This window comes from Anomalospiza imberbis, chromosome 3 (genome assembly GCF_031753505.1).
Source record: "Anomalospiza imberbis isolate Cuckoo-Finch-1a 21T00152 chromosome 3, ASM3175350v1, whole genome shotgun sequence".
In the NCBI taxonomy this organism is placed as follows: domain Eukaryota; kingdom Metazoa; phylum Chordata; class Aves; order Passeriformes; family Viduidae; genus Anomalospiza; species Anomalospiza imberbis.
In genome coordinates this window covers 47985051-48013046 of record NC_089683.1, presented here as the reverse complement: position 1 = coordinate 48013046, position 27996 = coordinate 47985051, and the positions used below count along the sequence as shown (strand labels likewise).

The 27996-nt window shown below is 37.3% G+C and overlaps 1 protein-coding gene across 3 annotated transcripts; it reads left to right on the top strand.

Moving 5' to 3' along the window:
- Positions 1–666: 666 nt before the first annotated feature.
- Positions 667–27996, top strand: HDAC2 (histone deacetylase 2). 3 transcript variants are annotated; one of them, XM_068184286.1, is made up of 14 exons: positions 667–852; positions 11525–11637; positions 11971–12088; positions 12980–13054; positions 13354–13492; positions 15208–15349; positions 19549–19641; positions 19740–19848; positions 21275–21415; positions 23328–23436; positions 25538–25668; positions 26549–26704; positions 27407–27464; positions 27668–27996. In XM_068184286.1, exons 2-14 carry the CDS (start codon positions 11563–11565, stop codon positions 27696–27698), a joined length of 1377 nt encoding a protein of 458 aa, XP_068040387.1. In that variant the 5' UTR covers positions 667–852; positions 11525–11562; the 3' UTR covers positions 27699–27996. The 3 variants fall into 3 exon arrangements, with proteins under 3 accessions (XP_068040387.1, XP_068040385.1, XP_068040386.1); XM_068184284.1 differs by lacking the exon at positions 667–852 and adding an exon at positions 4145–4340; XM_068184285.1 differs by lacking the exon at positions 667–852 and adding an exon at positions 10594–10618.

Below are 27996 nucleotides of genomic sequence, written 5' to 3'. Positions count from 1 at the left end.
AGCATGTAAGAGAATATACTGGCCTACTACTATTTAAAATGAAATCATTGCCCTTACTGTCAACATGTTACTATCAACATGAGTATTCAGGAGCAGGGCAAGCTCCCCCAGCTCCCAAAGTATTGCTTAGCACTAAAACAAAACCACTATTATTCTTAGCACTTTCCAGCAGCAATTAAGGAAGAATATTCAGCAGCCTATCCTCTTGAAATTCAAAAGCAGTTAGTAGATAGCAATATTGTCAGTGCTTATTGCACAAATAAGCAATCTGAATCTGAGCAAATATGAACCTCATAGTTAATTTTCTGTTTAGTTCTCTTTATCTATGTTTTCTTTAATGATTTTGACATTCTGCATAAAGTGAATTAATTAGCAAGGTATCTGCATGATGAAAACTATGTTTTCTCTCAGGAAAGTGACTCCAAAACCTTATTTACTCTTATGCTTTCCAGAGCCTATCTAAGGTCGATCAACAGCATGAACAGAATAAGTTAGGAGCATTGTCTGTGATTTTTCTCCACACATTTATCTGTGTGTGATGACAAGCTTGCAGCTGTGAATGCTGCTAATAGGTATCACTTGAAAATGCTGCTTTCACAGATAAAAAGAGGATGGGAGGAAAAAGGAATATGGTTAGGGGTAAGGGAGGTGGGTGGGGTATACTGAGTTGTGCTTAATGGTATAAGATATAACACTTATATGAGGAGCTGAGTTTGTGAATATACTTTGTATGTTTCTCTAAATTAAGTTAGTTTGGATTTTTTTTTTCCTTTTTGAGTGTATGGTCTGGAATGAGGTGATCTTAAAGACCCTTTCTGGCCTTTGCTAATGCAGAGATTCATCAATTCTTAGGTGAACAATTTTCTTTGCTTTTTAAAGAGAAGCTATGTTGCTTCTTAAGTGCTTTTTGGTTGACTTTTATTTTGGTTGGTTGTTTGGGGGTTCTTTTTTCTTTGTTACAGATTTCATTTTTGGATTTGGTGCAATTTTCTTTTTAATATTTTTTCCTGTTAATTTCTTTAGTTATTGAGTTCTGTTAAAGAGAATTAAGGTGTCTATGTGTGCATGGGCTTTAATAGTTTGGATAAGAAATAAGCTAGGTGATGACAAGCTTTCTAGCTGTATTGTTCTGCTTGTAGATTATGCAAGGAGAGAGAAAGAAGGTGAAATGTTCATTTCATGGTGTGCAAAGTAATGCTGCTTTCCTATAACAGCAGTTAAGAGAAAAAATAGGTGCTCTAGATCCTCCATTTAAGCTCTGATTTAAAAATATCTTTAGGGGAGTGGGGGTAGGGAGACTGAAGGGATTTGAGAATTATAGATTGGTTTTTGATAATAACAGTAAAGGGATAAACTTTTACCTATAGAGGTTTCTTGTTCATTATTTGCTTCATCATTTAGTGAGTTTTTACAGTAGATGTGATTTAGGATAAATATGTAAGAAACAATAATACTTTCTATTGCAATGTTGCATGTATATGTTGAAGATGGAAGTTACTCTTCTGTTTAAAAGATCCTTATTGCTGTTTTGTATGTCCCTTCCCCCCAAAAAATCTACTAAGGCATAACATAAATTCAGTGTGAAAGAACAAGCTAACGGTAATATAATGATTCAAGGAAAGGATGAAATAAAGCTAGCATTCACCCAGTTACAGAAACAAGCAGTTACAGGAAGGTATAAAAAATATCATCATTATGTTATAAAGTGTCTGCATGTTGCAACATAGTAAAAGTTAGCAGCGTTTGCCAGTGATACTTTGTTATATGGTCTATTCCATTTTCCAAGGGGCCTGGGCCTCAGCTGGCTGGTGTTCATGCCTGTTTACCCTGGCCAGTGATGCTCGAGTTTCTTCTATATCATTAGCTTTTGTGTAGCATGCTGTTCCCTTAACAAGCAGCTTTGAAGACATCTGCAAAACCTGCATTTCTAGACGTGAGACTGGTCTAGGAAATCACCCTCGTTTACGCAACCCATGAAACTTGATATTTAAGCTTTACTGACCTTTAAATGTAATAGTGTCCTTACTGTCATACTGAGTTACTGTGAATTCAGTGAATGAATTCTTACCCCTTTGACTATAGGATAACTTTATATGCTTATTGACACTTTCTCAATTCAGGTATGAGTTGGTATTCAAGGAGTTTCTCTAAATAAGAGCTGCACTTGCCTAAATTCAGATGTTAGAAGACCATGAATAGTCATTTTTGCCCAGAAAGCAACATAGCCTCTTTTGATTTAGCCCATTTAAACCAAAGTAAGTTATTTGTATATGAGGTTGAGTATCCATTTGAAACTAATTGAAATGATGAACTTTTTTCTTCACATGAAGTCCCAAGAACTTTAACAATACATCACTGTTTTTATTGAATTCCCAATGTGGTGCAGTAAAACTATTCCTGTTATTGAGACAGCTGATATGTTTTTGTACTGTTTTGATAGAAAAATTTATCAGGCAACTACAAAATGTTGAGTAGTTTCATAAACACATTGAATTTTAGTGGTCAAAGAAGCATATAATGCAGTAGTTAGCCAATACAAAATAATGGAGCTTCTAGAGTCCAATCTAAGTCTGTTCAAGTAGTGGCAGCACTCAGAAGGCTGAGATAAAAGGAATTTATCAGTAAATAGATAATATTGTGCATCTTATAGTCTTATGCAGATATTTTGCTGCCCTTTGCACCAAGAAACAAACATCAGCTGTATTATGAGGTATAGAAATCAATTTCAATCAAATTTCCAAATGGAATATGAAAAAAACTGTTTAAAAATGTTATACCACCTGACTACATCATAATATAGTATCCTTTTGTTAAAAGGTGAAGGGTGGGGGGGAAATCCAGGATTATGCTCAGGGTGTTTATGCATGCACGTGCTTAACAAACTTATTTTACAGTTGTCTGTCTCTAATAATATTAAATGATTTTTTTTATCAGTTAAAAGGACCCAGACTCCTTTGAGGTACTTCTAGGAGCAAAAGCAACCTAATCCTGGGAACAAAGACCAAACCTCTGTTCAAGCATGTATTGGTTTTTTTGTGTGACATAGGTTATACTTGTTGCCTTGTTATCAAATAGAGAAGTACATGTGGCAATAACCAGGGGTTTTAGGTACTCTTAGAGACTCCAGCAAATCAACAAACCTTGGTCAAAACTTGGATGAGTGCAAGTCCCTAAGTACAGGCCTTTGGGGTCAGCTGAAGAAACAGTAAACTTTAGTGTAAGTGATGTGTATCCCCAGACTCAGCTTACCAGGCCTCACAAGAGTGAACCCCTGTATAAATAGAAATACAAGCAAGCTGGCTAAGCATGAATGCCACCATGTTTCTCTTTCCTGAGTTTCTGCTACCTTAGCTGAGGCAAGGAGAGAAAACGGCTGATAGATCTCGAAGAAAAATGATTCAGATGTTAAATACTTCTTGTGTGGCATGCCTTGATTTTTGGGGAGAATTGCTATGTGTTACCGTGAAGCATGCTTTGAACTTCCTCTAGAACAGGAATGCTGAGGTGCAACACTTGCCACTAGGGCAGAGTACTGACAGACAGGAGTACTCGAAAAAACCCAAACAAAACAGAAACCAGCTTTGCTGTGGAAAAGAGTAGACTCTTTCAGTTGGGGAGGGGACAAGACATGACAACCCAGCCGGCCGAGCATCTGCAGCCGCCCCGTCGAGGATGAGGTTCGGGCCCCAGCGCGGCGGAAAGCGCTGCGCGGTTGGGGACGAGGCACCCCGCGGCCCCGGCCGGTGCTGGGGGCGGCTGAGAGGCTTCGCCGCGGCCCCGGGCCCGCTGCGGCCCCGAGCGCGAGGCTCCGCGTTCCCACTCCCGCCGCAGCCGCTGAGGGAGACTCCGCGCATGCGCCACACAGCTCCGCTGAGGGGCGGGGATACAGCCCCGACACCCGCGGCGGATCGTACCACTACGCGCCATTGGGGTGGTCTAGAAAATAGTTCTCTCCAAGAATTCATTTACGAAGAATCCTCACTAGCTTCTTCCCTGACTTTTGTGTACAAGTAAGAGAATCTATCACGGAGAAGCAGGCGGGAGTCCCCGGCCGCTCGCGTATGTCCTCTCCTCTTCTTTCTTTCCCTCTCCTCCCTCTATCGGCGGCGAATTGGGCGCGTCCCGCTAGCTGCCCCTCCCGCTGCCGAGAGTCCGGCCCGCTCCCGCTGCTGGCGGTCCCGGCGTCGTGAGTTCCCGCTCTCCCGCCCCCTCCTTCCCACCCTCCGAGCCGGCTCCGCGCTCTCCTCGGCTTCCTGCTCCCTGCCCACGGCCCCGGCGCGGCAGCCCTATGGCGTACAGTCAGGGCGGCGGCAAGAAGAAAGTCTGCTATTATTACGACGGTGAGCAGGGCCGGCGCGGGAACGCGCGTGCGAGAGCTGGGGGGGCGCCCCTCTAATGGCCGCCCGGGGCGGGCTGTGTTCCTGGTCCCCGCCGGCACGGCCGCCCCTGTCCCGCGGGACGAGGCCCTCCCCCACCACCCCACGCCCGGCCCGGCCCGGCCCGGCTCGGCCCCGTGGCGGGCGGGGGTCCTCGCTGCCTCCACCTGCGCCACCGCTCCCGCCGTCGGCTCTCCTGAGCCCCGTGGGGCGACGGGGCCGGGGGTGGTGGAGTCGGGCGAGGTGCGGGTCGGGGAGCTCCCTTATCTGCCAGGCCCGGTGGTAGGTACTGTGGCCATTGTTTCGCCCCAAAATACTCACCACTACCCGCCCGCGCGTCGTGTCCCCCCCCCCTCCCCTCCACCCCCTCTCCCGAAAAAAAAAAGAAGAAAAGTTGAGACACTCCCCTCCATCCGCTGAGCAGGGAGGTGTTGAAGCTGCTGCTGTGTCTGGCTCCTCCCCTGCAAAGAAAGTCCAGGCCATGTGTAGCTCTGGCACCTGGTGATTGTTGAGCTGAGGCCTTTCCTTGCCTCGGGCTTCCGTACCGAGGTCTGGGGTACGGAGGGACAGGGGCACTCTGCCCCCTCCTTCCCCATCCCCCAAACCGAACACGGATCAGAGCAGAGGTCTGGCTCCCGCGAGCCTCCCTTCCCGCAAACGCGGAAAGTTGCGTGCGTGGGTGTTTAATAATAGTGGAATTTGAGTTGCGTGTAGGCCCTCTGAGTTTGCACACTGGTGTAGCGGGGACACAGGGGCTTGCGATCTGCGTTGTCAGTCATGGCGAAAAAGTGCTTGGTTTGAGATATTTTCAGCAACTTGTTTGCGGTTTTCTCTGGCCGCAGCAGCAAGAACGTCTCGTTTTCTTGAGTTTTAATTTATTTAGCCCTTTTTGTACTGGGACGTGAGCTGGACTGACAGATTAGTTAAGAGATTTGATTAAATTTTCTGTATTCTAACAATCTTGTATGGCTGCGTCTAAGACTGGTCTTGGTAGTAGTCAGGAAACAGAGGTTGAGGATGTTCAGCCGTAGACCTTTGGTGTTTTCACCATTTTGGAAGTGAAGATGAATGGCTAAACCCACTCAAGATATCAAAGGTTGTGTTGCTGTAGCAAACCTGCTATTCTTTGGAAATGGAAGATCTTGTGGGGCCTGTCTTGGCTTTTTTTTTAACCACACTAAAGGAGGCAGATTGGTGGTTGCCGCCCCCTTCTCTTTGTTGCTAGCAGTGGTTCTTTGTTCAGCCTAAAGGGGAAAGGAGGCCCCTGTTAGGGATACTTTTGTTGAGGCTAGGATCTTACTTTTCCTAGCGAAGAGGAATCACTTTTCGCCTTGTTGAAAGAAAGACAACAGTGATAGTTTAGAAGTTTTCTCTCTGAAAATATTTGCCTTTTTTTAATCAGTTTCCTTTTTTTTTCCTTTTTTTTTTTTTTTTTTTTGATAAAATCAGGTAGCTGTAGTTCACTAGGTGTTGATGTATTGTTTTTCTGTGATTACTGGATTTGGTACTCGATGCTAGCATTAGATTCCCTTTACAGCCAAAAAAGCTGTACTTGCCAAGAGTCGGGAGAAACTGGAAGAGGAGCAAGTTTGGAGGTGGCAGGTTAATGGTGACTTTAAACAGTTGCAGCTCATCTGTAGACTAGCATAAATATAGTTAATAATGTAGAGAAAATAGTATCTGTTGTGCCTTAAAATAAATATTTTCTATGTGCCAGAAACTGTTTTGGAATAATTTTGTTGTCTCATTTATTTGTGTTGCCAAATCTAACAATTATTTTACATGCCTTTTGGAAATAGAGTAGCTAGAAGAAATTTTAGAATTAATATCTAAAATAGATATCCTTATGCTACTGTGTGGTTCATCTGGCAATTCTGAATAATGCTAACTATTGTACCAGCAAAGCCATTGAATCACAGTGAAGGGGATGTTTGCAGCCTTAAATAACCCAAAACAAAAAAAATACTGAGGTAGTGGTATATCTCTAAAGGAAAGTCATGTCTGAAGTGAATTGCCTCTTTTTTGGGGTCATAATTGGCTCTACACACATACTTTTACTCTGTTTCTTAAAAGTTACAGACTAAAACGTCTTGAAAAGTTCCAGAAGCATATATGCGTATCTTCTGAGATGCAATAAACTTCCCCCTGCATTTTGTGAAACTTGGTGTGATTATCATTTAAGGCTGATTTTTTAAATTAGCCTGTCACTTCCTCAGAGTGTATTGTCGTTAAGGTTTTTTTTTTTTTTTCTAAATCAATAGTTTTAATAGCTTTAATACTGTACTTGGAACCAATAAACTTTGAGTAGACAAAGCTTGATTTCATTATCTTGAGTTTGCTTGTAATAGAAAGTCAACCACATCCAGTTTGCAGAATTTTCATTCCTTGTGATCATGCTCAGGTCAGGAATTTTGATTAAATTTAAGCCAGTATACTATGGGGAAAACTAATTAAAATATGAATTAAAGTACTTTCATGATTTTACTTAAAATATATTTCAGAAATGTTTCTAGTCTTGATACAGCTTAGCAAACTGTGGTCCTCACACTGCTTAGAACCATGCTAGATGTGGAAGGCTATCATAGCTTTTAGTTTAGTCTCTTACCATGTGTCTTCAGGTTGTTGTCATGGTTTTGCAGCATTGTGGCTCAGGTAGTTTAGCTTTTTCAAGGTGTTGTACAGTTGCCCACAGTAGTGAGAACAGGCCCCAGATGGTCTTTCCAGCTCTGTGCTCCTGCACAGACCAGCACAGCTCTAGAGAATCGTGCAGCAACTGGTGTGGTTACTGTGAGTTTGTGTATTTATTCCATACCAGTGCACTAGCAGTATTGTTTAGATTGGTTCTTGTGCATAATTTAGCGTGGGTGTTCAAAAGGCTCTACCTTCATGAAAAATTTGAGAGATCTGCATCAGAGTTTGTTGGTTCCACCCATAGAGACGAGACTAAACCTGTTTTAGTAGGGCAGTGTGTTGCTATAGTTGGGCATTTTTTGAGTAGTACTTCTAGTTAAAGCTTACATCTGCAAATAAAATTAACTTAAACTGGAGTGTTTTCTGGAAATTCATCAGTACTTTGTGCAGTGCCTTCCAAACATGGTGATGGTGTCCAGCCTCTGCTCAGGGCTCAAAAGTCAGATCTTTGCTACTCTTCTGCTGTCTACTTAACTTTTAAACCAGAACAAAATGCCCAATCCTTCAGAAACTAGTGCTGTAATTTTAGGCCTGTTTGAATAGCTGTTTGTTGGTCTCATCAGGCACTGATGATCTTTTATTTTACATTCAGCTTTACATGAGTTCACCCCTTTGTATCGCTGAAGTAAATTCAGTGTAACTGCTGCTCTTTAGATATGTTTTTTCCATGTGATTTCCATTGTGGCAATTAGGTTTCTTTACATAGTATAGTTCTGAAATACCTCATCATTTCATGGTAACTATACCTAAAATAAGCAGGGATGTGATCCAGGTACACAACAGTTTATCAGTTAAAAGTTATAAAGTAATCTAACATACAAGTTACAAAGTATTAATAAACGAGTGTAGATGTCATCTCCTGTCTCTTACTTCAGACTGCTTTGTAATGGGTAAGTTTAATGGTGTTATTTTTCTGTATGTCATAGTAACTGGAGAAACTAATACTTTTTTGGGGACATGGCTTTGGTTAGTTGTGTTGTTTTGGGCAGAATTAAAATTCTTTTCGGGCTTGTAGCTTCTTGTATTTTCTATGTGTTAGAATATTTTCTGTAGGCCTTGCTAAAGTCCTGGATAGAGAAGTGGGTGTCTAAAACTTATGCTCATCAAAGGAATCATAGGTTTGTTTTTATTTGATAGTTCTCATTATTTTGGCATGTAGCTTGCATGAATTGAGAAGAATATTTATTTATTTATTTATTTATTTGGACCAAAAACATGACAGTGTATGTAACAATTGTCAGGTAGGTCTTCTGTATCACATAGCAAACAGTGTGGAGCGGTAAACTTCTGTAGCATTAAATGGGCGCTTGGTTTGTCTCTTCTTAATTAAGGACTCAACTTTTCAGAGAATATATGCTGTTACTTCTCAATGGGAGCCATTTAGCTGGCATTTTTACTGATATAAAACAGTAAATTTCAGTTTTTGAAGCCTTGCTGTGAAAGATTAATAGATTTGAAAACTTTTTACACATACTACTTTGCATTTTTTCCCTTCTCTTCCTCATTCAGTTACATTCTTTTTTTGTGCTTTCCATGTGTTCCCACACTGGTAAGTGAAATACTGTGCTCATAACTTTTCTGTATGATTTTTACTTCTATATTAGTAAGAATTTACCTCTATATTAGTAAGTATAAAATGAAGTATTCATGGTATCTGCAGTAATAATCTTGTGAGCTTGGCCTCATATATACAGAGTTTTATATACAGTTTTATTCAGTCGGGCAGAGGTTTGTGCAGAGCTTTTTAGCTCCATCAGTGAGTGAGGTGTCCCATCCTCACACATATTAGCTCTTGGTACACTTTGCTTTTCTTCCCAAAGTGCTCTAGTAAGGCTGTGACATATAAAAAAGAGATACATAAACTTCAGGATCAGTAGATGAAGTGTTTGTACCAGGAAGTGCACCACCTTCTTCACTAGGTAAAGGAGGAGAGACTTTTGGCAACTTTACCTTCATCGCGGTATGTCATCTCCATGATGGGTCCCCTTCATGATGTTGGTTGAAAATCAAGGTACTAATGAAGAAAGAGGATCTTTCTTTTTTTCCTTCCTCACCCCTGTCTACACAGGCCACACTAATCCCTTGATAGTTGATAGGCTTTTTGTCCATATGCTTTAGGAATTTGTTTTTATGAGGCTAATGCCAAAACCTTTTTTTTTTAGTGATACTAAGACCTGAGAAATATAAATGTTATTGTATTGCCTGTTGCTAAAGTGTATTATATTGATATCTATTGTTAGTCACTACTGCTGGCCTCTGATAGAGAAGGATCAGTATTCTTCTGCCAGACACTGACCTGCAGATCTTCTGTTTGACAAATAAACTCCCATTAAATCAACCAATGTGCCAATTATTTTAAAATTCTCTTTTTGGGTAAAAAAAAATAAAAGCTAAAAAGTGTTGTTGATTTATTTATATAACTGTATGCTGCAGTGTATGGTATATAGATTAAACATAAGCTAAAATTTGTTTAGTTTACTAATTGTAGGGATATGTTGCAAGTGCATTTGGGAAATTTTTAAATTTTATTTTTTCTCTATTTCATATGGGGAAAATAATACAATTACATCATATATAAGATCTAAAATAATTTTTAATTGTATGCTTCCCCATTCATCAGCATTCTGAATAAAATGTCAGTGATAACTATAGAGGCTGAAGTAGTTAAAATTGAAATGATCTCTTAAAAAAAAACCATTTTTAAGCCACAGATGCATTTGTAATGAAGTTTCCTCAATAATATCATATTATTTACAATCATTATTTTCCTAAAAATCTCAAAATTTAAAGCTCTTACTAGCCTGAAGTTTTTTTTAAAATCTGGGACTTAACTAACTTCAAAACGTAAAGTAGAGCTAGTAAATGGTTGGTTTTCATCTTCTAGGCATTAGTTTCAAAGAACTGTGATAGATTTTTTCCTAAACATCAAATATATAAGGTATTATTTTGTAAAGTTCTTGAAAGAGTTTTTGTTGGAAGGAAGGAGTTTATTTATACTCTTAATACTTTTGCTCTTGACCTGCATATGACCAAACCTATAGGCTTGCAATAAGTAACTGACAAAAAGTGCTATTTTTCCCCTTCAGTACCCAAGTTAGAAGGTCCAAACTCTTCAAAGTTCTTAATGTTGAAACTTGGTATTTCTGTTGTTATGGGATGGCTAAGAGCTAGGTATTGAAGAGTAGTTTTTCTACATCTTCTTCCTATGGTACATTAGGTTATATCTGTTTTCTTGAGTGTTCTTACTCTCCTTGTCTCTTTGAAAACTGAAAGCTTGAAGGATTTTAGAATGCTTTGAAACTTTTAATCTTACTGTAATACTTGTTTTTCTTGGTAGCTGGTGATGCTACTGCAAGCTGACATTTACCCTTCCTCCATGAAGCTCATGTTGAAGAGGTGAAACTAAAGCTGTTTTGTAGTAGTGCTGCTTACCTCTGACTGATAAAATTTACAAAATAATATGACATTGTGAAAATAGTGTTTCTTTTGTTCCCAGTGGACAAGGCAGAGCATGTTGAAGGATGTGAAAGAAAAGTAAAAAGTTCAAGAAGGTAAAGTTCAGTAATCCTATCGGGAAATTGGGTCAAAAAGAAAAGAGGTGCCATTGTGAAGAGGTGTTTTAGAAATCTCCATCTGAAAGCCATTGACAACTAGACTTAATCTATAAACTTGTTTATGTTTCCAGAAACAGTTCTGTTTAAAATGGTTCATGTGTTGAGAATGTCAGTGCTCAAAGTGGGGTCGTGTATGTTCTAACAATACCTGAGCTCAGAAGAAAACTTGCTCCTAGCCCATGATAGCAGCTATTCCTTTCTTGGAAATGAGTGTCAAATTTGTTACCTTAATTGTGTGCCTAGTTGGTCTCCAATGTAACAGAGGCTAATCTGGATTATAAAGTTCTTGTTAAACTACTGTGGATCTCCAGCAGCGGGTGTCTGGGGAATGTTTGTGCATGTGGTTGCCACAATGGATCTGGAGCTAACTTCTGAGTGTAACAGGGTTAGTAGTTAAGAACAGGCTGAGGATGGTATCAGAAAATCAGCTCATACAAAATGATAGGTTTTACTAGGGCCTCTGATACTATGTGGCTATGTCATCAGTAGTGTCTCCTCTCCTCTTGATTCCAGTTCTGTTTCCCATTTTATTGTTCAGTTCTAGCCCACTGTTGGGCCAGAACTTCACTCTTGATTTGAAACCATGTCTTATATATATTTTTTCTCTCCCACTACTGTCTGCTTGTAGTCAAAGTGTTAGATTTGGCTTCTTTTTCCCCCTCTATTTCTGACATATAGCAGGTTTTTTTCCCTTGTGTTCTTTTTGAAGTAGACAGTATTCCATTTGTGGGGTTTGTTTGTTTTCTGGAATCATATCTGTTTACTTATCTTCTGAGAATGATTAAGGGGCAATGAAACTTGTTTTGTAATATGAATAGCTATTCTTTTGTGTATTATTGGCAGGTGATATTGGAAACTATTACTATGGACAAGGACATCCAATGAAACCTCACAGAATCCGAATGACTCACAACTTGCTGCTAAACTATGGCTTATACAGAAAAATGGAAATTTATGTAAGTATAGGCAACATGATGTCCACTGAAGCATTTTAAGTTATTTTTAAAGGGCTGCAAGTACTGTCACACAAGTTGAGAGAGGTGGAAGTGAAAACAGAGAATACGTAAATAGTGTATTCAGAGCTCTTTTGTTTAGAAGTGAAGCAGTATTTAATGCTGTTGTATATCACAACAGAGTAGCCCTTGCTTTATGTAAAACACCACTACTGTCATTTTCCTTTCACCATTTTCCCTTCAAAGTAGATGAGACTTATTTTAAGTTGTCTGTTTTAACACAGCTGATTTTGCAGAGCACTCTGATTTGTTTCTTTAACTTGTTCTTGTTATCAGCGACCCCACAAAGCAACTGCTGAGGAAATGACCAAGTACCATAGTGATGAATACATCAAATTTCTCCGATCAATAAGACCTGACAATATGTCTGAGTACAGCAAGCAAATGCAGAGATGTAAGTGCCAACATCAGGCTAAGTCTATGTGTACATGCTTTTATGGTCAGCATTGTTTGAAGCTCAGTATCCACCAGTACAGAGGTTAGAGAAATATTGTAACAAGAGTAAGTAGCATGTGCCTGCCTTTAGCTACATTCTCCATAAAAAGCAGTTATCTTGACAAAAAATATTCTTTAAGCATATGTAAGGATTTTTGCCTCTCCTTTCACAGGGTGTATTCTAGATGTGAAATACTGCTACTAATACTAAGGTTTGATGTGCAGATTGTGAAGTTTGTTAAAGTACCTTGAAATCTTGCTTAAAATGGCTTTTAGAATATGAGAGGAGTAAAATCAACGTGTGAAAATGTGTTTAAGTCAGAAAAAGAACTTGCTCATTCCTCTTGGAGGGAGATAGTAAAAATTGTACATCATTCATTGTTCACACCCTTTCTATTATTAATTTATTCCTTTAATTATAGGAATAAGCTCCAAGTACTGTTAGGAATGCAGTTTGACAGCTATTATATAAATTTTAAAGGCAGTATTGTAACCTCTTTATGATGCCTTATTGTCAGCAAATTATTTTTGTACGTAATTGTACATTTTTAACATGACCTATGTTAATCATAATTTCTTCAAAAATCTAAAAATGATTGAACTTCTTCTTTACACAAGGAGACAAATCTTCCAATAGAAACTAAAAAGAATTTAAAAAGAAAAGAAAAAATTCTTAGCTTGAAGTTATGCTATTAGGACTCTGCATTGTTTTCAGTGTTTAAATTAGCCTGATGAATGAGATGGTGGCTAAGTAATTAAAATGCTGAATGAATTATGCATCTGTGTTATCCATGTGTATATCTGTGCTGTTGGAATGGTGTTTTTTAAAAATACTACATTTCTTATACAGTTAATGTTGGAGAAGATTGTCCTGTATTTGATGGCCTGTTTGAGTTTTGTCAGCTGTCAACTGGAGGCTCTGTTGGTGAGTATAGGCTGTTTGCCAACTATTTTATAGCTTTACTAGGTTGATATCAGCAACTTAAAATTTTGATTGTATATCTAAAAATGAAGTAAATATAAGGGGGTTTTAATATAATGAAAAATAATAATATCAGTTACAGACTGTAAAATATGAGATGTATCAAATATCTCAGTATCAGTAAGAGATTTGTTCTAAATCAACTTATTTAAAAATAAAATATGATTTCATGTAGCAAATTTAAAGACAATCAGAAATTTCTGACTCCATTTGCTTTCATTCTTCTGTGTGTCTTTTTACAGCTGGGGCAGTAAAATTGAACAGACAACAAACAGACATGGCTGTCAATTGGGCTGGGGGACTTCACCATGCCAAGAAATCGGAGGCATCTGGTTTCTGTTATGTCAATGATATTGTGCTTGCCATCCTTGAGTTACTGAAGTAAGTTTGTGATAGTCACAAGTTAAAATTATAGAAAGTGTTAAATTTAGGTATTTAAATGTTTGAAGATATGGATTGTAGTTTTTATTTGAGTGAGTTTTCATAGCCCATGTTGAACTTTTACATTTTCAATTAAGAAAGCTCCAAGCTCTGCCTGGTTTGGCTTCAGAGAGCTATTCAAAATAAAATACAGGCAGACTGAAAAGATAACTAATGGGAGATAAATCCAAGCAATAATGCACCCTGTAAAACACTATATGCTGTAATTCTAGATGGTGGGGAAGGACTAGAGTAGCAGACTTCAGAAAGTGGAAAGGCTTGCTTGCTTTCTGCAAATATTTCTGTAAAGTCTCCCTTTTCTATGCCTGGGCACAGAATACTGGACTAGATGGATCACTGTCCTGATCCCTTAGGGCAGTCATTTGTACACATAATCTTACACCCATTTGGTTTCACAATATGTCTTCTTGTTTCCTGTAATTTGATTTGTTACTGAATCAAACAGGAATATTCAGGAAAGATCATGCACTGAGCTTCCTTGGATTATTACATGAAGTAATGTGGCTAGTTTTAATAAATAATGAAGTAACAGCTGTGCTGCAATGACTGCATAATAAGAAATGAGGTGTAATGAAAAGTAATCATATAACTGATTTCAAACAGTAATGCTTCACTAAAATTTCAAGACCTGAGTTTGCTTTTACTGCTTCAGAGGAGTGTATCCCTACTAATAACACATAAATCCCATTTATTGGAAAAAATATTTTAGGTATTTGATTCTTGTGAGTGGGACAGGTGATTTTGCTGGTGAGGAATAAGGGAAGTAGCTGTAATCTGGAAATCTAGAGATGTAAAATGTTTCTAAAGACATTAAGAATAGTCTCTGCAGTCTATGAGATATGATTTTCTGTGGTCCAATCTTGGATGTCTTAGCAAAATGTGCATGTTAAGGAAGGAATCTTGTGAATAATTATAGGTTGTGTAGCCGTGGGAAACTGTCCCTGAAATTATGGATGCTCACACTCTCGGTACTGTGCAAAGCACGATGAAAATGCATCTTCTGATGGCATACTTTGTTCTTTACTGGAAAACATAAAATTTAAGGGATACTTACTGTTTCTAGTGCTCCAAGGCTTCAAATAAATCACTGATTTCTTTATATATCTCAAACTGTTCTGAAATTTGCAGTATTTAAGAAAATATTAAACAGTAGTGTAATAAATTTATGCAAATTAAAGTGCAATACACTTGAAAATAAGAATGTGCCTTTCTTTACAAGCTGGAGAGGTGAAGAAGAAAAGTCAGTGGAAAATAAGTATTTTTTTTGCGAGTTTATGGAACACAGACTGTTTTGGTAATTACTGAGAAGGCAGAAAGAAAGGCTTTGGGGTTGATGAAAGGGGTGAATTCAGCAGATGTGAACAACAAAGCGATGTCAGCAGAAGCATGAGGTATAGCTTCTACTGAGTGAGACAATTTGCGGTAAATACTAAATAAATTCCTTATTTTGGTGAAGATAAACTTATTAATGTTCAAACTGTACTGAGAATTCTAAGAGCGTATGGTCACATCAACCAAAATCATCACAGTGATCATAGTCTTGGATTTTTGTGCCTGGTTGTTTTTTTTTTTTTTTTTGTTAGTGTTTTTCTTGTTTGCTCTCAGTATGTTATAAATATAAGAGATAATGATGATTTCTTATATGTTCTTTCTAGGTATCACCAAAGAGTGTTGTATATTGATATTGATATCCATCATGGTGATGGTGTTGAAGAAGCATTTTATACCACAGATCGTGTCATGACAGTATCATTCCATAAGTATGGTGAATATTTTCCAGGCACAGGGGACCTGAGGGTAAGGTTGAACATGAAATTTCATTAGGCGATAAATTCCCTCTTACTGTCCTCCTTGTAGATATTTTTTTTGCACTTGGCTAAAATAACTATGTCCGGTAATGGTATACAGCAGTAAATTTTCCGAAAAAATGTTAGCCTAGGGTGATATATTATTTATATTGAGGAATATTATGAAAAATAATACAGGATAGTAGGGAACTAAGATATTCACTTCTACATGAAATTAACACCTTCACTTCTGGATAAATCAGCTGAAATATTTTTTCAAATATAATTAGTTTAATTCACACAGATTTTGGAGATGTCTCTAAGAAGACAGTGTGGTATATTTATGATTATCTGTACATTTCGATTCTGCAGCTACAGTGAAAATTACCTGTTTACAGATCACCCTTTAATAGTCACAAAGCTTAAGTTACATCTGAATTTACTATGTTCTATTTGCCTAGTAATACAGTTTACTCATTTTTGGAATGTTTCTTATGTCATGAAGTGTATCTTGAGTTCTCATGATGCTCACTGCCTAAGAACTTTAGCATGCCCATATGGAATTATGTACTGACCATTATAGCTAGCCTGAGAGAGGGAGCATTTGCCCATTAAGAATTATCATTCAAGTTGGTGTAGAATCTCTGGCAAAGCTAAGACAGGAAACCAATTTTCCTGGCCCTTCATATTTTAAGTTAGTCATTGCTCATGTTAGACACTTTTCTGTTAGAACAGGAACTTGTTCCACTTCACAACTTGAAAGAGTATTATAAGTATTAGGATTAATATTCCTAGCTTCAAACTCGTAAATTAAACCTCTTTTATCATAGACACTCCTGGAATATGACATTCCTCTGGTGTTAGCAACTTTACACATTAGTTTGTGCATACAGTTAGAAACTTTTTTAAAAAATGTAAACACTTCTAACAAGTTGACCTACAAAGATGCTGTGCTGGGAAAGAATTGACTGTTTTCCTAATATATTTAAACTGATTCATGAGATACAAATATTTGTGTTTCAGCTAATACTCCTGAAAAGTGTTTCCCAGCCCGTTGATGATACCCAGAAGGCACAGGAGTGAGTGAAAGTTGAGCAGTGGTGTGCAAAGCATTCAGTTCAATGTGGTTGTTGTAGCTGAATGTTGTTATGGTTAGATTCTGTTAAACTGTGTTCTAAATTGATGTAGGATGAAATCAGATTAGTTTTTATCCGTGTGGTTTAACTTGACTGGCCACAAGGTGGTAGTGGTGTTTCAAACTACAGCAACTCAGACCAGGATGTTTATCATGACAAATCTTGGCTTTTTAGAAGTAGCACTTCCCGTTGACAGGGAAGTTTGTGGACTCTTCACCTCACCACGCCCAGAACAAAGAATTAAAAGATAGCATAGTTGCATAGTTGAAATAAATGGAAGAATATTTTATGGGTTTTGGGATTTATTTTTTCAGCAGTGTCAGTGAAAAACAGTATCTCAGGCATAGCAACTTTTTTTCTGAGCTGCATGCAGGCTTTAGCAGGCTTTATTGCAATTATTGCATCTCCATAGGGATTTTTCCTTTCTCCAGAGATTGCAAAGCTAATTGAACTGAAAAGACAGCTAATTCTCTGAAAAGTCAGTGTTGCTTCTGGAGGCCAATATTGTGTAGCTTCCTTCTGCCTAACTTGATCTGCCATTGATGGTTATTTTTATCAACTTTGCCAGCCAAATCTCTTTGGTTTTTTCCAATGGGCTGTTTTACAGCTTGTTTCTGTAATTCTTTAGTTAGTTGTTCTAGTTTTCTGATTAGGTTACATTTATTTGATGCAGGTACAAATCATATGTCAAATGATAATATGTGATTGCAGCTCTGTCAGAGTAGATGAATCTGAGGTTTTCTAGTTCAGCAGCTTTCATCCATTTTCTACTGAATGTATTGTTCACTCTAAACTTCCAATGTCCTCAGTAAGTTATTTGACCTTCTGCGTATCTTAGATGATAGCACAAATTTTTCTGTTTATACACACAGATAGATCAGTTGATACCATAGCTCTCCACAGTGGCCCAGGTTCTGTGAGGCAGTTTGATCTGTTGGTAAATAGGAGGCTACCAGAATGCTATATTGTTTCTTTAGGTTTTAAAAGTAATGCAGGAATCAGTTACAACAAAGGTCCATTGAGTAGCTCAAATAATTACTCTGTTTAGATGGAAATTGTGTGAACATTTGACTTTGCTGTGTTTTAGGATAAGATCAATTTAATTATTTTTGTTTTTTTTTAATCTGTAAAGCAAGACAAGGGGAGGGATGACCTCATGAACCATTATAGGTTAGGTGTTGACTTGCTGGAAAGCAGCTCTTTGAGAAGGACCTAGGGCTCCAGGTGGACAAGTTAACCATGAGCCAGCTGTGTCCTTGTGGCCAAGAAGGCCAATGGTATCCTGGGGTGCATTAGGAAGAGCACAGCCAGTAGGTTTAGGGAAGTGATCCTGCCTCTCTGCTCAGCCCTGGTAAAGCCAAATCTGGAGTGCTGTGTCCAGTTCTGGGCTCCCCAGTATAAGAGAGACATGGAATTCCTGGAATGAGTCCAGTGGAGGACAACAAATATGATGAGGCAACAGGAGCATCTCTCTTAAGAGGAAAGGTTAAAGAAGTTGGCCCTGTTTATCCTGAAGAAAAGACACTGAGTGTGGACCTCATCAATACTTACAAATATCTCAAGGGTGGGTGTCAAAAGAATGGGATCTGGTGAATAAGGGACAATGGACACAAACTGAAACACGAGAATTTCCATCTGAATATGAGGAAAAACTACTTTGAGGGTGACAAGAGCACTCTTGTCGTCCAGTGAGGTTGTCACATCTCCTCTGCATATACTGAATGCCCACCTGAATATGATCCTGTGCAATCTGCTTTATCAGGGTGTTGGACTAGATGATCTCCACAGGTCCCTTCTTCCAATTCTGGCCATTCTGTGATCACCTCAGAAAATTCAGCATGTGAAAGTCTAGATTATTCACTCTGGGAAATTCTGGGTAACTTGTACTTCAAATCACCAAGAATCGAGTTCAGCAGGGGTCTTTATTGTCACTCCTCTTGCAATACTACGAAATGTTAATAATGTGCTGTGGCTAAAAAAAGTCAACTGTTAACATTGTGTCTGTGCTTCACTGGGCCACTTGTCCCCCTCCTCATCTCTGTCCATTCCCCCTCAACCCCCAGTAAAGGCTGGTTACTGGAAGTGGCACATTCTTGATACATTCCCTGCTAAGGAGGCTTTGTTCAGGAATAGGGAAAAGTCAATGACTTTCAATAGGTAGTGTTGAGAAGTTTAGTATTTGTGTTGCTGCGTTACGCTACACATGACCTGTAGTTTTTCTAGGTTATTTCTGCAGAACTGCTGTTTGATAATAGTTTACAGCCAGCCTGAACATGTTAATTCTCACTGTCTGCTCCACTTGACTGCTCTGCATTGCTTTCTATCTGTGTTGGTGATGAAATATATGGAAGAAATGAGAATGTGTGTCAAGCAGAGATCTTTAGCTTTTAAGGTGATCATCAAAATAGGAGTGGTTGGATTCAGGGTGTATTCACTTATTTTTTTTTAATTTTTTTTTTTTTTGCAATAAACCTTTTCTCTTAATACATAGGTTGTCTAGGAAAGCTGATAAGCTAGACACTACTACTGTTCCTGTCTTGACACCTGAGAATAATTTGCAAGTTTGTTCTTTTTTTTTTTTTTTTTTTTGTTCATTTAGGAAGTTTCCGTTTCTTCCAGAGCACTTCTATAAGTGGCCCCTATTGGATTTTTCTTCTCTCCCTTTTGCTGCAGCTACTTCGTCATCCTATGTTTAGGGCAATAACGTTTTAAAAACCTATTCAAGTCCAAATCTTCTATACAGCATTGAAAACATGGACCTTGCTCTTCTTGGTTTTCATACTTTTGTTTGCTTAGCTATTATTACCAGATTAAACTGATTGGTTATGATTTGTCTTTTTGTCTTAAATCTTTGAATTAAAAAATTGAGGGTACTATTTTAATCTTGGTGTCCAATTCTTACACTCTAAAATGATTTTATGGGAGAACAGGAATCAAGTAAATTCTGCCTCTTATCCGTCACAGATATGTATAATGTACAGAATAGCACAGCAGACCTGTGTAGACTTTTTTCATGACACCATTCTATGTATTTCTTTGTTAATATTAAAGCATTTGTCATCTTTGCTTGTAGGACATTGGTGCTGGAAAAGGCAAATACTACGCTGTCAACTTTCCAATGAGGGATGGTATAGATGATGAATCATATGGACAGATATTCAAACCAGTGAGTGCTTTGTTTTTTGTTTTTAAGCTCTCTGAAAACTACTAGTTTTGTATTTTTATTATGTCACTTAATGACTTACTGTTTTATATTGATTATAGATTATATCTAAAGTAATGGAGATGTACCAGCCCAGTGCTGTGGTATTGCAGTGTGGAGCAGATTCACTGTCTGGGGACAGACTGGGATGCTTTAATCTTACTGTTAAAGGTAAACAGAGATGTGTCTGTTTGTGTAACTTTTTACTTATTAGAAACCTCTACCCTTCATGCTGTTTTTCAAGACACTTGCATGATGAGGACTGGAGTCGCAAATATTTTGTTCAATACTATGATTAATCACTTCTTTCTTTGCTATACAGGGATGGCCAAAAGAAACCCAGAAGTTGCCTCTTTCTTTCTGTCCATCTAAAAAAGTTAAGAAGCTTGGTTTTCCATATGCTTCCTAGCCACTCAAGTGATTCCCTTTCTTCTATGTACAGGCTTTCTGTAGCTTTAAAACAGCGTCCTGGAATGACAGGACCACAGGCATCTGCAACACTTACAATGATGGGCAAATAAAACTAGTTAGTAGTCAACTTAGTAGGACTACAGATGCTAAACAACAAACACCTTGTTGGGTGTAAAATTGATATTACTGAAATGACAATACTTTACTGCATTATTAAATTTATAGTGGTGTTTGTTATACTGAGCCATATGTTAACCATAATTTCAATTAATTCTTATAGAATTAATTTATTTTAGTATTACCTAAGTTGCTATCTGCAATTGTAATTCTCTAAATTGGGATGTTATTTAGCAAGTAGCCTTACTGTTGTTGCTGTTATTATTATTATTATTATTATTATTATTATACTATTTATTTTAATTATAAAATATAAAATTTTTAGCAAACTTTTGCTAAGCTCAGTCCAGCCTGTTTAAATCATGGGCTTTCTTGGTTTTGTGGGGCATTTTTAATGCGACAATTAGAGTTTTGTAGGCAACAAAATTAAGTATAGTATCTGTTGGGTCTGCAGTGTTTCAGGGTTCTTTTCTTGATTTGCACCAGGTGGCAAAGCTACTTCAGTTGCCCATACAGCTCAGATTTTTTTCCATCTTGCATATCTTGGAAAGCAAGAGAGCTGCTGCCTCCTACAGATGTCTTTCAGTATGCTGTATCTCCCTGGAGTGTGTACTGTCTTGGCACCAGTTCACTCTGTAAGCAAGACTTAGCAACCTCTAATACAGGTTCAAATTTTGAAGTAGAAAGGACCAAGTACTGATTTTGTTTTCCCTTCTTCCCCCATTTCATTTGACTGAGAAATTGTCCCTAAATTTGTCACTGTGTATAACATCAGTTATGGAAAGATGAAACACTTAAAGATCGTTTCAGAACAATAGCAATAGACCATCATGCAAAGTCTCTGAAGACTGGGGAAGATGATGTCCATTGTGTTTTGTACATTTCTAATCTGTAGGTCTTGACTTCTTGTGAGGCTGTGCTTAGCTCTAGGGGGAGACAGCTCTGTTTGAATCAATCCAGTTCTCGCTTGTTAAGTGTGACTGCATATGTCTGATTAAATAGTTTGTTATATATTTTTCTGTTTAATAGATATTTTGCATATATAGTCAACTCTCTTTTTGTTTTACAGGTCATGCTAAATGTGTGGAAGTTGTAAAGACTTTTAACTTGCCATTGCTGATGTTAGGAGGAGGAGGCTACACAATTCGTAATGTGGCTCGATGCTGGACATATGAAACTGCTGTTGCCTTAGATTGTGAAATTCCTAATGGTATATATTAATATTCAAATTAATATTTAATTAATAAATAATCATGGGAGATTTTAAGTAAACAGCAGATATTTGTATATGTAGCTTAATGCATCAGTTTAGAATAAACTAGGTAGAAAATTATTGCTAGGATTTAGCCAATACTTTTACAGTATCCTATGCACTAAATAAATGTAAGTATTTAGGGCTTTTTTATGCCTTAGCAAAAGCTTTAAATGACTGAATCACTTTTTGTAAATTCAAAATATAAAACTTATGGAACCTTACTTTTAAGTATTTCTAATATGAATATCATCATTATGAAAGAATATATACTGCATTTTGATTGTACTGGTGTCAACCTGTAAGTTGAACAACACAGACATGGTGTACATAAGAAATTGTTGACTGTGCAACTGTCTGCTTTACATAGCAAAAATACTGTTACTTCATTTTATCTGACAAAAGTAGCTGTGAAAGTATATTGACTTCCACTCTTCCATTTCACTTAATTTTGGCTATACAAGCTATCTTGAAATTTAAAACCACATAAAATAACTGTAGACTGCTTTAGAATAGTTGAATACTGAAGTAATTTCTCTGAGACAGATCCCTGAAGATCCTGAACTCTTTTTACTTCTGGCCAAATATGCTCCTGGATATGCTTTTGGAATGCCATTTCTATAAAATTGCTGTTTGGACTGATTTATGGCAAATGAGTCATGGGCAGTTTGCTGTTGACCGCAACTTTTGCTGAGAACCTTTTGCTATTCATGTATCTCTTGGTGGATTCAGTGTTTCTATCTGACTTCAGCAGAATGCTGCTGTCAGTGAGAAAAGACTGTTTGGAATGTACCTTTCAAGATACATGTTTTCCATTTTTCATGTCAAAATGTATTCTTTGGCAGCCAAAGCTTTTGAAGGGACAGTAGCAATTCCTTATTTTGGGACTTTTTTTTTTTTTTTAATTAGCATCCCCCTTTCAATGGATTGCATATATATATATATATATGTGTGTGTGTGTGTATATAGATGAAGCTTTTTGGTTTTTTTAACATTCCTCTCTACTTTTTGGGTCCCTGTCATCTATAATCTGTTCTGAGAAATAACAGTGCATTTCTAAATGTTGCAATAGCAACTTAGTCTTCCTGTCTGCTTTCTATTTACCTAACCAAGATCACTTATCCAGTAATAATCATAAATTAAGAAAGACAGAGGGCACAATTAAAAATGGATTTCAGTGTCTTTATTTCCTAAAGGTTCTATGGATTTTTTTTTTTTTTTATTTCTCTTACTTTATCTGGAAAGATACTGTCATATTCAATACAAAATACTGCAAAATACAACACTGTAAAATAGCTGTTGTCCTGGCTATGTAGTCTTCATCAACTTCATTTTGGTGGTTCAGTGTTCTAGTCAGGGGACCTTTTTGTGTGAAAATGAAAAAAGTGGGGTAAGGAGGAAAACAGACAGATTGAACCAGTCAGCACCACTGAACCAATGTCCAGCACTTAGCAAGGATATTGAACTAGCTGTGATTTTCAGCCTAATAACAAGTATTAAAGCTTGTCCTGAAGGAATATTTTGAATGGCTCACTTAAGCATTTCAAACTGGACTAACTTTGAAAACACCTACAAGAAATCATCAATTAATCTTTTTCCTGCAGAAGTATAGTTTTTAATTATTTTTTCAAATTTGTTATTGAGTTCTTAAGTGTGTAATTGCAGTAGATCTTTCTCTTTGTATTTTGCCAGCAAATTTAAGTTTATTTATTGAATAATTTAGAGGAAAATCACTGAGGAGTCCAGATAATAAGTATTGCTTGTTAAATGCTTAGGGTTTTATGGTTCTCTAAGTAAAATCCTGTCAAATCTACTGTTGCATTTAAAATCTTTTTTGGGTAACAAAGTTGTCTTGCTGTTTGGTTTATAGAGTTGCCATACAATGACTACTTCGAGTATTTTGGACCAGACTTCAAGCTTCATATTAGTCCTTCAAATATGACTAATCAGAATACACCAGAATATATGGAGAAGATCAAGTAAGTAATGATTATCTTATTTATCAAATAGGTAATGTGGATCATGTTTCTCCAGAGATTTAACTGTTAGGCAGTTTTGAAAAACTGTATACCTTTCACTGTTCACTAAAAATAAGTACTAGAATAGATTTGACACATTTTTCATTTCTGCTGGGGGTTTTTTGGAAGTCTCTTCCTCCAACAGATTGCATGCTTATGAGGTCTTATGACTATAAATATGAAAATTTATGACCCAGCTTGGAATTCTCCTTTTTCCATCATTTGAAAAGATAACTGTTTTACTTAGATTCCCATTCTTATTTTGTAGAAAGTTTATCCTGCCAGGAAAGAAGCTGGTGTGCCACGATGATTAGGATTTTTATACTCAGCTCCATGTGTAAACATGGACTGAGAATGTTATTCTTTGTAGCTGTCAGCTGCAAAAATAAAAATTCATAAGTGAGCTCAAACATCCAAGACTCTGGAAAGACAGTGATGCATGTGCAGGCAATTGAGTGGCTGTGACTTGACAAATCCACAGGGTTTGATCAGTGCTCATTGATAAGCTATGGTGGTTGTGTGTTTTTAGGCTGTGCCACTTTTGATACTTAGTTTATTCCTCCTCTCATCTTGACATTTTCATTGCAAACAAATATTTTACTTCAGGAGTGAAGTAATGCATACATAAAATCAATCCTGTGCTGAACTGGTAGGATGCAATTGGTTAGCCTGAAGTACTCTTGGCTTACCATGGTTTGTCCTTGCTCTGGGTTTAAAAGAATAAACTGCCACCTCTGCCCTGATTTCTAACAGGCTGTTAACGGTACAAATTCTTTTGGTTACTGAAAATAGCTGGAAAAAGATGTGAAATTGCATGTTTAATTTTGCCAATACTGCTATAACCTTTAAAACTGTCAAATTGCCAAATTCACCAAAGCTGTTAAAATAGTAATTTTTAAGTGATTGTTATATAGACTGTGATGGGTGTTCGTAGCACAACTATATCAGTCACAATCAAATGAAAGGAGTTTATAATGTGTGGTGGGAGAAAAAGCCCTAATATAATTGTACAGCATTTCTCAGCAGTAATGTAGTTCTCCAGCTGGTGATCTGCCAGGCTGCTTGCTGTATGGTATATATTGTTGAGCTTTGTGGTACAAGGAGGCTGCAAAACTTGCCGCTACAATCCCAGGCAGAGATTGCTCTCTGTCAATAGAAAACACACAGTCTCACATTTTTATACTAGTACCTACAAGATCAATGACCCATCCTTTTGGAGAATTCTCCTTCAGTTCATTGTGTGCTTTCAGACACCTGGCTCTAGGGAGTGCCCATGCATGGCAAAACTACTTTGCCAGGTCACAGGATTTAAACAGAAGCAGAGGCTCTAAAGATTCCACAAAAGCATCAATTGCCCTTTAGGCCTTCAAATTGTGCAGAAGGATGCTAAGATAGTTGTTGCAAATGCTGATATTTGATGCTTCCCAAGCCTGCCTTTCTACTTGCACTTCAGAATGATAGTTTTGAGTCCCAGAAGAAGCCAAATATCCTCTTTTCTGGCACATGGTGCTTTGGAGTATATAGTCTGTCATATCAGGCTGTTTAGACAGGACAGAACTTGTCTCTGTTCTTCCTAAAAAAGCCAATAAGGAAACATATCCAGGTGAATTAATTTTGTCATCGCTGCTCCCAGCTGGGAAGTCTTCATGCTTTTAAGTGTCTGACTTTCTTTCTAAGAAACTATAGAATAGTGTATTTATCCAACTTCATACTATAGCTTATTATAAACAGAGTAGTACTGACACCAGTTTAGCCCACATGAGCAGTACTTGTGCTGAATTGTGGGGAATTAACAATTGAAGTTGATTGAAATAAGTATTTGTAAAGTACAAAGTATTTGTAAAGTACAAAGAAAATGATGTTCAAGTACACTGTGGATACTAATGATCTCATAGGGATGGAAAACTTCCTGAACTTGGCATGCTAATTTTTTTTAATTGAAAAATGAAACTGACTCTAAAGCAAAGCCAGGTTAACTTTGAATGCAGAGTTCAGACCTTCATAGAAATCCAAGGAAATGCTACTTCTGTGTAGTAAAACTTTTCTTGTCTGTTCCTTGCAGGCAACGCTTATTTGAGAACTTGCGCATGTTACCTCATGCACCTGGTGTACAGATGCAGGCCATTCCTGAAGATGCTGTTCATGAAGACAGTGGAGATGAGGATGGAGAAGATCCAGACAAACGCATTTCTAGTATGAAATATCTCTTCATGATAGAACATGTCGATAGTTGTTTTGGATTTAATTGCTCAGAACCTAAGTTGTAGTAGTTTGCAGTATTGGAAGACTGGCACTTTGGTTTCCTGAATAAAAAATTTTGCCTCTGGTCTGACACTTTTGATGTTTTTAAGGTGGCATCCACGTGCACATTTGAACCTCTTAAAGAGGCTAATAAAGTGCTGGAAGAGCCCTGTGTTACAGAACAGCATGGCTATTTCAAATCTATAGTAGATACTTCAGAAGACTTCGTGAATTTTAACTAAAGAAACAGTACTTACTTTTTTTGTGACTACCAAAAGACAGAAACTATGTTTCCCTTTGAGGTGACATGAGATACAGTGTTTCAAGGGGAAAAAAAAAGCTTTTTATTTTCTTTGTTGTGAGACAAAGATTTTCCATATTTGCGACACTACCCTTGACTTTATTACCATAACCCTTCCATGAACTTTGAGTTGTTCTTGAACTATAGCCAAGAATTTCCTGCTACCTTTAGTCTTTTTTGATTGAGATTAGAATAATTCTATAATCTCTTATTAGTGCACCATCCATTTGCTGAACTGTTGAAATAATTTTCTTTTCTCCTGTGATTTAGTTTTCAGTATTTGAAGTTTTATTTGATACATGGATAAAGTATTCCCACTCTCCCCCTGTGTTTCTGCAAAGCTATTTTTTGGAAGTTATTATGCAAGTCCCAGGGTATCTTGAAAAGTAAATGGCTTTAACTGTAATTTAGTTTATCAGCATTAAGTGATTACAGTATATTACTACTCTTTCTTAATTTGATAGTTCTTTTTTATTAGGCCTGTTGTAGTTGGACTTTTTAATTAATTAATGTCATAAATCTGAATCCTAGTTCGAGCATCTGATAAGCGCATAGCCTGTGATGAAGAATTTTCAGATTCTGAAGATGAAGGGGAAGGTGGACGACGAAATGTTGCAGATCATAAGAAAGGAGCAAAGAAAGCCAGAATAGAAGAAGACAAAAAAGAGACTGAGGACAAAAAAGCAGGTAGGACTGCGGTGTGGTTTTATCCTATATTTTAGAACTGCAAATGTCAGTCCTGCCAGAAGAGAGATGTTTTATCTGGTAACAGTTAATTCGCTGTTGAGATTATATATTCTTTTCCATAATTTTTAAATAATCTATTTTAAATTAATCAGTTTCAAGATACAGCTATTCAGACGAGTACAATATTTTCAGGCAAGGGTTATTGTTTCTTCCCCACAAGTTGAAGTCTTAGAGCCAAAGATTTGTATGACTTAATGAAAATAGAGATGAAAAAATAAACATTGGGCAAAATATTTGTTCCTGTTTGTTTTTGTGGGGTGAGCCAGCTAGTTTTCTTTGAAACAGAAACTAGATAGGCTTCTGGGGACAGTGTAATTCCAAGGACTCCTGATATTTCTAAGAACTGGATACATCTTGAGCTCAGGGGAACTCCTGGTCTCATTACTGCATGCCATCATTATGGCCAGTCAAGAGAGACCTTGCCTTGAGGCATTATGAATCACTTGGTATTGTGCCCAGACCTCTCCTTTGGATGGGTGCATTTAGCACTATACTTTAATATGTAACTAGTGACTTCTTATAAAAGCCATTTTCCTCTAGAAATACATACAAAATAATAAACTTGGTCATTCTCTTTACTTCCTAAGTATTTTAAGGCTTTCTTGTGTCTTTTGGTATATTTAAAATCTTGTGATTTTTCAGATGTTAAGGAGGAGGATAAAGCCAAGGACAGCAGTGGTGAAAAGACAGACGCCAAAGGGTAAGCACTAATTAACTAATAATGATTTTTTTTGCAGAGTATGTGTTAAGTCAGTACTGTATAATATTTTTCAGTACTGTGGAGATCACTTTCAGTTCCTCATAATACTAAATATTTTAGAATCATGACTAGTAATTCAAAATTGCATTTCTAAATTGGTTAATTAAAAAAATAAAACAATACTTTTTTTTGCCTTTGTACAGAGCAAAATCAGAACAGCTCAGCAACCCTTGAACAAAAGATAGCCTCTCATCAGTTGCAGAACATAATACTAGAGTCTGAGAATACCTAAAAGGAGAAAAGTTTTCGTATGGAGAGAGACTGCTGATTTCATTTTGTACTATTGGGCATGGACTGTATTTATTTTCAAATGGCTTTGGTCTGTTTTTTGGCAAGTTGTATTGTGAGTTTTCTAATTATGAGGCAGAAATTCCTTTCTTCACCATGCTTTATGTAATAGTATTTAAAAATGGATGTGAGTTATTATGTTAAATGTCTAAACTGATCTATTAAAGTAATTTGCCTTTCCTGA